This window comes from Trichomycterus rosablanca, chromosome 8, assembly GCF_030014385.1.
Source record: "Trichomycterus rosablanca isolate fTriRos1 chromosome 8, fTriRos1.hap1, whole genome shotgun sequence".
Taxonomy (NCBI): domain Eukaryota; kingdom Metazoa; phylum Chordata; class Actinopteri; order Siluriformes; family Trichomycteridae; genus Trichomycterus; species Trichomycterus rosablanca.
Window position 1 is genome coordinate 239,660 of NC_085995.1, and position 13,822 is coordinate 253,481.

Below are 13,822 nucleotides of genomic sequence, written 5' to 3' on the forward strand. Positions count from 1 at the left end.
CTGACATCAAATAAACGTCAAAGTAAGAAACTCTGTGTTTTTATTACTTTCACATCGTCCCAGTGGTGCTGTGGGAGCTGTACTGGGTTTGGACCTGTGATCACCCCCCGGGTTAGTGAATGATCTAAAGTTTAAACTAGTTTTGATCACCAGAACAGCAGGGCAGTAGTAGCTCAGCAGTTAAGGTACTGGACTAGTAATCAGAAGGTTGCCGGTTCAAGCCCAACCATTGCTAAGTTGCCAATTCTGGGTCCTGAGCAAGGCCCCCAACTCTTGTAAGATACGTGTGTATAAATGCCACAAATGTAAATGTAAATGTAAATGCTCTGGGTTCCCATGTTGATCCAGAATAAACCCACAAGCCATTTCTCTTACCCCTGAGGGAGGGGTCGCTCCCATGTGGTGGTCTTGGTGTTGTGGTCCACGTAGTACACTCGGCCATGAGGCAGCACCCTCTGCTCCCACCTGCACCCAACATCAGAGCAATTGAAATACATTTTTTACACCCCATACACTATACCCCACATTATCTATACCCCATACCCCACTATCTATACCCCATTACCTATACCCTATACCCCACATTATCTATACCACACATTATCTATACCCCATACCCCACTATCTATACCCCATTACCTATACCCCACATTATCTATACCCCATACCCCACTATCTATACCCCATTACCTATACCCTATACCCCACATTATCTATACCACACATTATCTATACCCCATACCCCACTATCTATACCCCATTACCTATACCCCACATTATCTATACCCCATACCCCACTATCTATACCCCATTACCTATACCCTATACCCCACATTATCTATACCACACATTATCTATACCCCATACCCCACTATCTATACCCCATACACTATACCCCACATTATCTATACCCCATACCCCACTATCTATACCCCATTACCTATACCCTATACCCCACATTATCTATACCCCATACCCCACTATCTATACCCCATTACCTATACCCTATACCCCACATTATCTATACCCCATACCCCACTATCTATACCCCATTACCTATACCCCACATTATCTATACCCCATACCCCACTATCTATACCCCATTATCTATACCCCACATCATCTATACCCCATACCCCACTATCTATACCCCATTACCTATACCCTATACCCCTATTATCTATACCCTATACCCCATTATCTATACCCCATACTAAACACACACCCTTCAGGTAAGGTTTCCGCCACAGGTTGTGCTTGCTGATCCTCAGTGGGAGGAGCCATATCTGATGGAGGAGGGGCCACATGATCTGTGGGAGGAGCTTCTGGTCTGAGTGATGGAGATGGAGGTGTGTGGGTGCCACGCCCTTTTTCTTCTACTGCAGAAACACCTTTAGCTACACACACACACACACACACACACACACACACACACACACACACACACAGTAATCACACAGTTTATTGGGTACTTTCTAAAAATCTGCTGAATTAAAAATATACAGGTAAGAAGTCTATATGTGGTGTGTGTGTGAGGTGTGTGTGTGTGTACCTGTGTCATAGTGTGTGTGTGTGTTGTGGTGTCTGTGTACCTGTGTTGTGGCTGTGTGTGTGTTGTAGTGTGTGTGTACCTGTGTTGTGGTTGTGTGTGTGTGTACCTGTGTTGTGGCTGTGTGTGTGTTGTAGTGTGTGTGTACCTGTGTTGTGGTTGTGTGTGTGTGTGTACCTGTGTTGTGGTTGTGTGTGTGTTGTAGTGTGTGTGTACCTGTGTTGTGGTTGTGTGTGTGTGTACCTGTGTTGTGGCTGTGTGTGTGTGTGTGTACCTGTGTTGTGGTTGTGTGTGTGTGTACCTGTGTTGTGGCTGTGTGTGTGTGTGTACCTGTGTTGTGGTTGTGTGTGTGTTGTAGTGTGTGTGTACCTGTGTTGTGGTTGTGTGTGTGTGTACCTGTGTTGTGGTGTGTGTGTATTGTGGTGTGTGTGTATTGTGGTGTGTGTGTGTGTGTGTACCTGTGTTGTGGTGTGTGTGTATTGTGGTGTGTGTGTGTGTGTGTGTGTACCTGTGTTGTGGTTGTGCACTACAGTGTCTCCGTTGGTGAGTGCTGCTCCTCTTAACAGTCCAAGAGAACCATCACCTGCTGCAGAGCGTCTCTGACTTCTACACACACACACACACACACACACACACACACACACACACAGACAGAACCATTATATTCAATTATCTGATAAATATATATATATATAAAAGCAGGTTCACATCAAACAAATGAAGGAAAGTTCTGGAGTCCTGACTCGAACCCCAACAGTGCTGTGAGAGCTGAAACCAGCAGTTCACGTCCAAAAACCAAAGTCTGTCTGATTTAAACCATTTCTACAGAAGGAAAATGGACTAGATACTATTTCACTGGTGTAATATACACTATATGGTCAAAAGTATTTGGACGCCTGATCATGAGCTTGTTGGACATCCCGTTTCAAAAACAAACACTATTAAAACAGACTGACCCTCTCGGTGACCTTTACAGCTAGAACTACAGCCGCTCTAATGAGAAGCTTCTTACAAGACTCTGAGGTGTGTCTGTGTGTGAGAATTTGTGCCCGTTCAGTCAAAAGATGGCAGCGTCTGTACGGCTGGGCACTGATTGATCAGTCAAAGTTCCGGTTCATCCCAGAGCTGCTGAGTGGGGCTGAGCTCTGGGCTCTGTGCAGGACCCTGGAGTTTCTTGGATTCAGTAATTAGAAGGTGCGTCCCAATACTTTTGACTGTGTCGTGTATTTTCTGAGATGTAGTGAGATGAATGATTATTAATAATCTCTCTGTATGAAGTGTGGAGGTTCTTCTTGGTGAACTGGGTCGGTAAAGTCGAGCTCAGAGCTCAAACACACTCAGACTGGCATCTTATCACTGAACTGACTCCAGAGCCTGCACTTCATCAGTGTGTGTGTGTGTGTGTGTGTGTGTGTGTGTGTGTGTGTGTGTGAGAGAGACAGACGTGGGGGAGGGACGGATGCAGTGGGTACACTATGGTTGAGTCACAGTGACACACATCCCAGTGTCTTATTATTTTTGGAGCAGTGTGTGTGAAAGTGTACAGTCATGTGAGTGTGGCTCTAGAACTTCGAGCTCTTCTGGGGGTAAATACTTATTCACACCACTGTACATAAACGTGTGTGTGTGTGTTTACCTGTTGGGGGGGATGGAGGTGCTGGGGGTCTCCTCACTCTGAGTATGATGAAGGTTGGGTGGATCCATCTGCAGCATCTCTACACACACACACACACCAAGTTTACTTCAAATACTTATCATAAATCCACCCACAGTCTGAATTCACACCCTCCATAACCACACACACACACACACACACACACACACACACACACACTCACCTTGTGTATCTCATGTGTAACCCGTGTATGTAAGTGTAAGTGGGTCTCTAGGTGTGGAGATAAGTGAGTGTGTGTGTAGGTGAGTGGGTCTGTGGGTGAGTGAGTGGGTGGGTTGTGTGTGTGTGTGTGTGGGTGAGTGAGTGAGTGGGTTGTGTGTGTGTGTGGGTGAGTGAGTGGGTGCTGTACCTGTGTATAAAGGACAAATGAAGGTGTGTGTAAGTTTGTGTGTGGAGGTAAATGGGTCTGTGTGTATGTGTAGGTGTAGGTGAGTGAGTGGATCTGTGTGTGTAGGTGAGTGGGTCTGTGTGTATGTGTGTGTGTGTGTGTGTGTAGGTGAGAGAGTGGATCTGTGTGTGTAGGTGAGTGGGTGTGTGTGTGTAAGTGTGGAGGTGAGTGTGTGTGGGTGCTGTATGTGTAGGTGTAGGTGAGTGAGTGGATCTGTGTGTGTAAGTGAGTGGGTGTGTGTGTGTAAGTGTGGAGGTGAGTGTGTGTGGGTGCTGTACCTGTGTATGAAGGATGATTGAAGGTGTGTGTGAGTTTGTGTGTGGAGGTAAATGGGTCTGTGTGTGTGTGTGTGTAGGTGTAGGTGAGTGAGTGGATCTGTGTGTGTAAGTGAGTGGGTGTGTGTGTGTAAGTGTAGAGGTGAGTGTGTGTGGGTGCTGTACCTGTGTATGAAGGATGATTGAAGGTGTGTGTGAGTTTGTGTGTGGAGGTAAATGGGTCTGTGTGTGTGTGTGTGTGTGTGTGTGTAGGTGTAGGTGAGTGAGTGGATCTGTGTGTGTAGGTGGGTGTGTGTGTGTGTGTAAGTGTGGAGGTGAGTGTGTGTGGGTGCTGTACCTGTGTATGAAGGATGATTGAAGGTGTGTGTGAGTTTGTGTGTGGAGGTAAATGGGTCTGTGTGTGTGTGTGTGTGTGTGTGTAGGTGTAGGTGAGTGAGTGGATCTGTGTGTGTAGGTGGGTGTGTGTGTGTGTGTAAGTGTGGAGGTGAGTGTGTGTGGGTGCTGTACCTGTGTATGAAGGATGATTGAAGGTGTGTGTGAGTTTGTGTGTGGAGGTAAATGGGTCTGTGTGTGTGTGTGTGTGTGTGTGTGTGTAGGTGAGTGAGTGGATCTGTGTGTGTAGGTGGGTGTGTGTGTGTGTGTAAGTGTGGAGGTGAGTGTGTGTGGGTGCTGTACCTGTGTATGAAGGATGATTGAAGGTGTGTGTGAGTTTGTGTGTGGAGGTAAATGGGTCTGTGTGTGTGTGTGTGTGTGTGTGTAGGTGTGTGAGTGTGTGTGTGTGAGTGTGTGTGAGTGTGTGTGTGTGTGTGTGTGTGTAGGTGTAGGTGAGTGAGTGGATCTGTGTGTGTAAGTGAGTGGGTGTGTGTGTGTAAGTGTGGAGGTGAGTGAGTGTGTGTGTGAGTGTGTGTGTGTGAGTGTGTGTGAGTGTGTGTGTGTGAGTGTGTGTGAGTGTGTGTGTGTGTGTGTGTGTGTAGGTGTAGGTGAGTGAGTGGATCTGTGTGTGTAAGTGAGTGGGTGTGTGTGTGTAAGTGTGGAGGTGAGTGTGTGTGGGTGCTGTACCTGTATATGAAGGATGATTGAAGGTGTGTGTGTGAGTGGGTGTGTGGAGGTGAACGTGTTCATTTTGCTGTTTTACTGGGACGCCAGTACAAAGACCTGTTTATGATCACCGTGTGTGAGTGTGTGGAGGTGAGTGAGTGTGTGTGTGAGTGTGTGTGTGTGAGTGTGTGTGTGTGTGTGTGTGTGTGTACCAGGGGAAATGAGGAAAAACACTGAACTAACAGGAGCTTGTTCAGTCTGAACACAGAAGCCTTACACACCTCACACACACACACCATTATACACACACACACCACACACTCTCCATTTCCCCTCAAACCCCAGGAGAGTGGTTACGCTCAAGAGCTGCATTCATCACACACACACACACACACACACACACACACACACACACACACACACACACACACACACACACACACACACACCTATTACCCTGCCAGGCTACAGCTAACAACACTCAATTACACAATTCTCACAATCGACTACACACAACCGCACCACGTTACACACACATGTGGGCGGGGACGTGTGTGTGTGTGTGTGTGTGCACCTGCACAATGTGTCCCGTTGTGAACTGTTCATACACACACACAAAACACGCTGAAATAACACCACACTTCCAAAAGTACGTGGACGCCTAAACATCAGACTTGTTAAACGTCCCATTCATACATATTCTGGTACATGATGATGACCAACAGGGTCTGGTGTTCAGTCTGAACCTAACTAACCCTAACAGAAACATGGAGGTGGGCGAGACTTGAGAAGTATGAGGAGCATCAGAGGGTCCATCCAACAAAACCACTTTGTCCCTGAGATGATCTGAGCATGTGCAGAGGAGGGGTGAGAGTTCTGGGGAGAAGGTGCTCAGAGGAGAAGAAGGAAGCTGCAAATGAGAGCTGCAGCGTCCCAAACACCATCCTACCAAGCACCTACATCAGTTCTCTATCAGTGTTGTATATAAATATTAGGTGGTTAGTGATGCAGCCCTGCAGCTGATACAGCGCCTCCTAATGACTGAGTTCAGGTGTTACAGCCACACCCACTACTGGCATGTGTATTACAATATTTGTATAAATGAATATAATAGAATGAGGGTTAGGGGCCCTGCCAGTTTATGTAGTACACACTATCACCAGGCTGAGATCTGTCCGGCCGGGCGTCCACACAGACACGACTGGGTACGTCTGGTCTGGCTGAAGCCCCGCGAGAGACTGGCGTCTTGTCCAGGGCATTCCTGCCCTTCACCCAGACATAACCAGTGGATCTGGACCCACTGTGACCCTGACCAGGATGAAGCAGTTAATGGAAATGAGAAGGAGTCTGTTCATCCACAGAAAGCTCCTGATAAACAGTTGTTGAGCTGACACTGCTCCCAGAGGCAGTCTGGAACTCAGTAGTGAGTGCTATAACCAGGGCAGATGAACACATGGTGGCATTTCTCCGGGCAGTGCCATGTGGAAACTTACTACCTGTGGTGGAACTACTTTTTTGGGCGGAGGAGAGTATGAGGAGGTGAGCGAGTTTTATTTCGGGTACAGAGCGTGATGCGGCGTCACCAGTGACATCACGGCTGTGCCAGTCGACTGCTGCCCAATCACAGACGGGGTGTTTCCCGTCATGGCACACACTCTCTCTCTCTGTACTGCTGAGTGTGTGAGAGCTCTTTCACCAGCCCGTGTGTGTGTGTGTGTGTGTGTGTGTGTGTGTGTGTGAGACTCACTGTCTGTCTCTGTGCTGTGATTGGGCAAAGATCCCAGATCAACAACCAGGCCGTCCAAACAGACGTTCAGCTCTCCGCCCGACACAACCGAGCCTTTATTCTCCATCTGCAGCTCCAGGACCAGCTCCACGTTCTCCACTGGGGGGTGAGGGGGGCAGGATGAGGGGTGTGAGACGGGAGGGGGTGGGGGAGCGAGAGAGAGAGAGAGAGAGATGAGTTCATGTGACTGCAGCGCCATCAAGTGGAAAACAGTTGACTTGAGGGGTTCACATACTTTTTCCACAATAAACTCTGTAAGAGCTGATCATGTTTAATATAACAGCGCAAATAAACATACATCTATTATATAAAGTAATGAATTATAAATGTTAACATTTGTAATTATTTAAAAATTATAAAGTAAATGTAAAGCATTTATAATATGCAATAATTAAAATGACAAATAAAATGTTATAATTAAATAATATCAAATAAATACAAATATTATTAAAATTCTAATCTCAATTAAAGCTTTAATACACCGATCAGCCATAACATTAAAACCACCTCCTTGTTTCTACACTCACTGTCCATTTTATCAGCTCCACTTACCATATAGAAGCACTATGTAGTTCTACAATTACTGACTGTAGTCCATCTGTTTCTCTACATGCTTTGTTTCATGCTGTTCTTCAATGGTCAGGACCCCCACAGGACCAGGTATTATTTAGGTGGTGGATCATCTTCTAGACCTTCATCAGTGGGCACAGGACGCTGCCCACGGGGCGCTGTCGGCTGGATGTTTTTGGTTGGTGGACTATTCTCAGTCCAGCAGTGACAGTGAGGTGTTTAAAAATTCCAGCAGCACTGCTGTGTCTGATCCACTCATACCAGCACAACACACACTAACACACCAGCACCATGTCAGTGTCACTGCAGTGCTGAGAATCATCCAGCACCTAAATAATACCTGCTCTGTGGTGGTCCTGTGGGGGTCCTGACCATTGAAGAACAGCATGAAAGGGGTATGCATGTAGAGAAACAGATGGACTACAGTCAGTAATTGTAGAACTACAAAGTGCTTCTATATGGTAAGTGGAGCTGATAACATGGACAGTGAGTGTAGAAACAAGGAGGTGGTTCTAATGTTATGGCTGATCGGTGTATATACAGGGGTTGGACAAAATAACTGAAACACCTGGTTTTAGACCACAATAATGTATTAGTATGGTGTAGGGCCTCCTTTTGCGGCCAATACAGCGTCAATTGGTCTTGGAAATGACATATACAAGTCCTGCACAGTGGTCAGAGGGATTTTAAGCCATTCTTCTTGCAGGATAGTGGCCAGGTCACTACGTGATGCTGGTGGAGGAAAACGTTTCCTGACTCGCTTCTCCAAAACACCCCAAAGTGGCTCAATAATATTTAGATCTGGTGACTGTGCAGGCCATGGGAGATGTTCAACTTCACTTTCATGTTCATCAAACCAATCTTTCACCAGTCTTGCTGTGTGTATTGGTGCATTGTCATCCTGATACACGGCACCGCCATTGGATGCACATGGTCCTCCAGAATGGTTCGGTAGTCCTTGGCAGTGACGCGCCCATCTAGCACAAGTATTGGGCCAAGGGAATGCCATGATATGGCAGCCCAAACCATCACTGATCCACCCCCATGCTTCACTCTGGGCATGCAACAGTCTGGGTGCTACGCTTCTTTGGGGCTTCTCCACACCGTAACTCTCCCGGATGTGGGGAAAACAGTAAAGGTGGACTCATCAGAGAACAATACATGTTTCACATTGTCCACAGCCCAAGATTTGCGCTCCTTGCACCATTGAAACCGACGTTTGGCATCGGCACGAGTGACCAAAGGTTTGGCTATAGCAGCCCGGCCGTGTATATCGACCCTGTGGAGCTCCCGACGGACAGTTCTGGTGGAAACAGGAGAGTTGAGGTGCACATTTAATTCTGCCGTGATTTGGGCAGCCGTGGTTTTATGTTTTTTGGATACGATCCGGGTTTGCACCCGAACATCCCTTTCAGACAGCTTCCTCTTGCGTCCACAGTTAATCCTGTCGGATGTGGTTTGTCCTTCTTGGTGGTATGCTGACATTACCCTGGATACCGTGGCTCTTGATACATCACAAAGACTTGCTGTCTTGGTCACAGATGCGCCAGCAAGACGTGCACCAACAATTTGTCCTCTTTTGAACTCTGGTATGTCACCCATAATGTTGTGTGCATTGCAATATTTTGAGCAAAACTGTGCTCTTACCCTGCTAATTGAACCTTCACACTCTGCTCTTACTGGTGCAATGTGCAAATAATGAAGATTGGCCACCAGACTGGTCCAATTTAGCCATGAAACCTCCCACACTAAAATGACAGGTGTTTCAGTTATTTTGTCCAACCCCTGTAACACTGTATCAGAAGTGAAATTAAAGCTGTAATATGTAACTGTAACTGTAATCAGATGAACGAGCCCCTGACTGAAGCTCAGTAGTGTGATAATGACCCCCGGCGTGTGTAGTGAGCTCTCTGTGGTGGGCAGCGGTACGTACTTTTTCCGTGGTGAGTTTGGAGGGTATCGAGCAGGTCGATGGTGGCGCTGCCCAGTAGCTCCTTTCTTAGAGTGTGACAACTCCACAACTTCAGATCCAACCTGCTCTGAGGAGTAACGTTCCTACAACACACACACACACACATGCACACACACATACACACACACACACACACACACACACACACACACACAGATAAGAAAACACAAACAAACTGGCTAATTTTTGGGTTAAAATACAGAATAAATAAAGTGTAAATGTGGATGTTATAATTATTATTAAGGGCATTACTATCATTATTGTTATTATGAGTATTATTAGAATGATAATTATTATGTTCATATTATATTATTACTATTATAACTTATATTATTACTACATTATTATTAACACTGGTATTGATTAGCTGTAATTGAAATGTGAGTTTAAATGGTTATTTAATAAAAGCCTGAATACAGAATAAACCCAGATCAGGGCGTGAGGTGTGTGTGCTTACAGTGTGAGGTCCTCGTTCCACTGGAGCTCCTGCTGCCCGCTGCGTTTGCCTGTTTTCTTGGTCTCGCTGCTCAGACCATCAGCCGTCACCTCCACGAACGAGCTCACGCGGGACAGACGAGCCGGGAGTTTAGGGGACTGAGGCTTGGCCGACAGCACTGGTACACAAAACAAACCCAGAATAAAAAACTCACACTGGGATCTGAGCATCATACAGAACCTCCAGCAGCAGCGTACGGTCACTCACATCTACAGTACAGGCCAAAAGTTTGGACACACCTTCTCATTCCTGTGGTTTTTCTTAATTTTTTTTTAATTTTCTACATTGTAGATTAATACTAAAGACATCCAAACTATGAAGGAACACATATGGAATTATGTAGTAAACAAAAAAGTGTTAAACAAACCAGAATATGTTTTATATTTTAGATTCTTCAAAGTAGCCATCTTTTGCTTTAATGACAGATTTGCACTCTTTGAAATTTTCTCAACCAGCTTTATTAGGTTTCCACCTGGAACGGTTTTCAATGAATGTTTGTGCCTTGTCTAGAGTGAATTTTTGGAATTTGTTGCTTTTTTAATGTGTTTGAGACCATCAGTTGGGTTGTGCAGAGGTAGAGTTGGTAAAATATAAAACATATTCTGGTTTGTTTAACACTTTTTGGTTCACTACATAATTCTTCATAGTTTGGATGTCTTCAGTATTAATCTACAATGTAGAAAATAAAAATAATCAAGAAAAAACATTGAAGAGAAGGTGTGTCCAAACTTTTGGCCTGTACTGTATATTACTGAGAACACCTTCAGGACCCGTGTTTACACCCGGCATCCATACTGAGAACCGTAAACAAACATCCACAGTTCAGTCCCGCTTTACAGCACAGGGCAGAAAGAGGGGAATCACATTTCTATCTCCATCCTCTTATTACACTGTACTGCACAGATCAACCTGTAGGAGGCGCTAACAGCAAGAAAACCTACTCACCTACTGATACACTCACCTACATTCACTAACCAGTCAGAAATATGAGGTTTAATAGTTTCATCATCTATTAAACTGAATTTATTTGTAATGTTAAACGTTTCTCAATAACAAAGACCATCATAAAATTATTTTCATTTTATTTCCCGTCTGATTAGAAATGATTAGAATTATCCACACACTGTGAGGAAGGTAAATTCCGCCATCTAGTGGACTGAAGGATGAACTGCTGCTGAATGATGAGAAGCTCAGAGCTGAACTGAGTCAGTAATCAGATTTATTAGAATGTTAGTGTGAGTGATGAGGTGAAGCAGTTTATCTTCCAGTAGTGAGGCGGCAACATATGTACATTTAAAATCCAGCAGATTCTAATGAAGCATAATAGAACAGAATAGATTTGTTTGTCATGTATACATACAGATACACGTGTTCAGTAAATTCTTTCTTCACATATCTCAGCTTGTTTGGAAGTTGGGGTCAGAACTCAAGGTCAGCCATCATCTGCACCCCTGAAGCAGAGAGGATTAAGGGCCTAAGAGTGGCTGCATGGCAGAGCTGGGATTTGAACTCTCAACCTTTCAGTTGATAGCCCAAAGCTCTACTTACGAGGCACTAGAGTTGCTTCTTCATACCAGACAGCGGTGGATCCGTCAGGCTGGTGGCACCGCTGAGATTTTGGGGTGGTAGTCTAGCGTGTTAGAACGCTGCACCACCTGAGCGCCACCCTCTCATAGTCATCTTAATGCGCTAATCTGTTTAACTTTAATTATTATATAACTGCAGTGCAAAAACCACATGATTCACTCGGTCAGCTTTCAATCGGTCATCTGTGTTACGCTGAAGCTTGTGTTCACCCACCCACTCATTCACTCACCCATCAGATGTGTGGGTGTGTGTGGGGGTATGAGGGTGTATAAGGGTGTGTGCGGGGGTGTGAGGGTGTATGAGGGGGTGTGAGGGTGTATAAGGGTGTGTGCGAGGGTGTGAGGGTGTATAAGGGTGTGTGCGGGGGTGTGAGGGTGTATAAGGGGGTGTGCAGGGGTGTGAGGGTGTATAAGGGGGTGTGCGGGGGTGTGAGGGTGTATAAGGGGGTGTGCGGGTGTATAAGGGTGTGTGCGGGGGTGTGAGGGTGTATAAGGGTGTGTGCTCTGGTGTGAGGGTGTATAAGAAAGAAAGATATCCTTTATTTGTCATATATACATATACAGATGTACAGTACAATGAAATTCTTTCTTCGCATATCCCAGCTGGTGTTGGAAGCTGGGGTCAGAGCGCAGGGTCAGCCAACTTACGGCGCCCCTGGAGCAGACAGGGTTAAGGGCCTCGCTCAAGGACCCAACAGTGGCTACATAGCAGAGCCTGGATTTGAACCGCCAATCTTCCGGTTGATAGCCCAAAGCTCTACCAACTATGCTACCACAGGTATAAGGGTGTGTGCGGGGGTGTGAGGGTGTATAAGGGTGTGTGCGGGGGTGTGAGGGTGTATGAGGGGGTGTGAGGGTGTATAAGGGTGTGTGCGGGGGTGTGAGGGGTATAAGGGTGTGTGCGGGGGTGTGAGGGTGTATAAGGGTGTGTGCGGGGGTGTGAGGGTGTATGAGGGGGTGTGAGGGTGTATAAGGGTGTGTGCGGGGGTGTGAGGGTGTATGAGGGGGTGTGAGGGTGTATAAGGGTGTGTGCGGGGGTGTGAGGGTGTATAAGGGTGTGTGCGGGGGTGTGAGGGTGTATGAGGGGGTGTGAGGGTGTGTGCGGGGGTGTGAGGGTGTATAAGGGGGTGTGCAGGGGTGTGAGGGTGTATAAGGGGGTGTGCGGGGGTGTATAAGGGGGTGTGCGGGGGTGTGAGGGTGTATAAGGGGGTGTGCGGGGGTGTATAAGGGGGTGTGCGGGTGTATAAGGGTCTGTGCGGGGGTGTATAAGGGTGTGTGCGGGGGTGTGAGGGTGTATAAGGGTGTGTGCGGGGGTGTGAGGGTGTATGAGGGGGTGTGAGGGTGTATAAGGGTGTGTGCGGGGGTGTGAGGGTGTATAAGGGTGTGTGCGGGGGTGTGAGGGTGTATAAGGGTGTGTGCGGGGGTGTGAGGGTGTATAAGGGTGTGTGAGGGTGTATAAGGGTGTGTGCGGGGGTGTGAGGGTGTATGAGGGGGTGTGAGGGTGTATGAGGGTGTGTGCGGGGGTGTGAGGGTGTATGAGGGTGTGTGCGGGGGTGTGAGGGTGTATGAGGGGGTGTGAGGGTGTATAAGGACGTGTGCGGGGGTGTGAGGGTGTATAAGGGTGTGTGCGGGGGTGTGAGGGTGTATAAGGGTGTGTGCGGGGGTGTGAGGGTGTATAAGGGTGTGTGCGGGGGTGTGAGGGTGTATGAGGGGGTGTGAGGGTGTATAAGGGTGTGTGCGGGGGTGTGAGGGTGTATAAGGGTGTGTGCGGGGGTGTGAGGGTGTGTGCGGGGGTGTGAGGGTGTATGAGGGGGTGTGAGGGTGTATAAGGGTGTGTGCGGGGGTGTGAGGGTGTATAAGGGTGTGTGCGGGGGTGTGAGGGTGTATGAGGGGGTGTGAGGGTGTATAAGGGTGTGTGCGGGGGTGTGAGGGTGTATAAGGGTGTGTGCGGGGGTGTGAGGGTGTATAAGGGTGTGTGCGGGGGTGTGAGGGTGTATGAGGGGGTGTGAGGGTGTATAAGGGTGTGTGCGGGGGTGTGAGGGTGTATAAGGGTGTGTGCGGGGGTGTGAGGGTGTATGAGGGGGTGTGAGGGTGTATGAGGGTGTGTGCGAGGGTGTGAGGGTGTATAAGGGTGTGTGCGGGGGTGTGAGGGTGTATAAGGGTGTGTGCGAGGGTGTGAGGGTGTATAAGGGGGTGTGCAGGGGTGTGAGGGTGTATAAGGGGGTGTGCGGGGGTGTGAGGGTGTATAAGGGTGTGTGCGAGGGTGTGAGGGTGTATAAGGGGGTGTGCAGGGGTGTGAGGGTGTATAAGGGTGTATGAGGGGGTGTGAGGGTGTATAAGGGTGTGTGCGAGGGTGTGAGGGTGTATAAGGGTGTGTGCGGGGGTGTGAGGGTGTATAAGGGGGTGTGCAGGGGTGTGAGGGTGTATAAGGGGGTGTGCGGGGGTGTGAGGGTGTATAAGGGGGTGTGCGGGTGTATAAGGGTGTGT

The 13,822-nt window shown here is 47.6% G+C and overlaps 1 protein-coding gene across 2 annotated transcripts in view; it reads right to left on the reverse strand.

Moving 5' to 3' along the window:
* Window positions 1–13,822, reverse strand: part of wwp2 (WW domain containing E3 ubiquitin protein ligase 2) — a 40,122-nt gene that overhangs the window by 16,397 nt on the left and 9,903 nt on the right. Inside the window, exons 3-9 of one of the 2 annotated variants that reach the window (XM_063000241.1) lie at window positions 9,711–9,867; window positions 9,215–9,336; window positions 6,673–6,810; window positions 3,186–3,264; window positions 2,058–2,155; window positions 1,226–1,397; window positions 376–465 (exon numbers count right to left, since the gene is read on the reverse strand). In XM_063000241.1, coding sequence (XP_062856311.1) covers window positions 376–465; window positions 1,226–1,397; window positions 2,058–2,155; window positions 3,186–3,264; window positions 6,673–6,810; window positions 9,215–9,336; window positions 9,711–9,867 — 856 coding nt within the window. Of the gene's footprint in view, window positions 1–375; window positions 466–1,225; window positions 1,398–2,057; window positions 2,156–3,185; window positions 3,265–6,672; window positions 6,811–9,214; window positions 9,337–9,710; window positions 9,868–13,822 lie in introns of those variants that run through there. The other variant, XM_063000242.1, reaches the window with a different exon arrangement.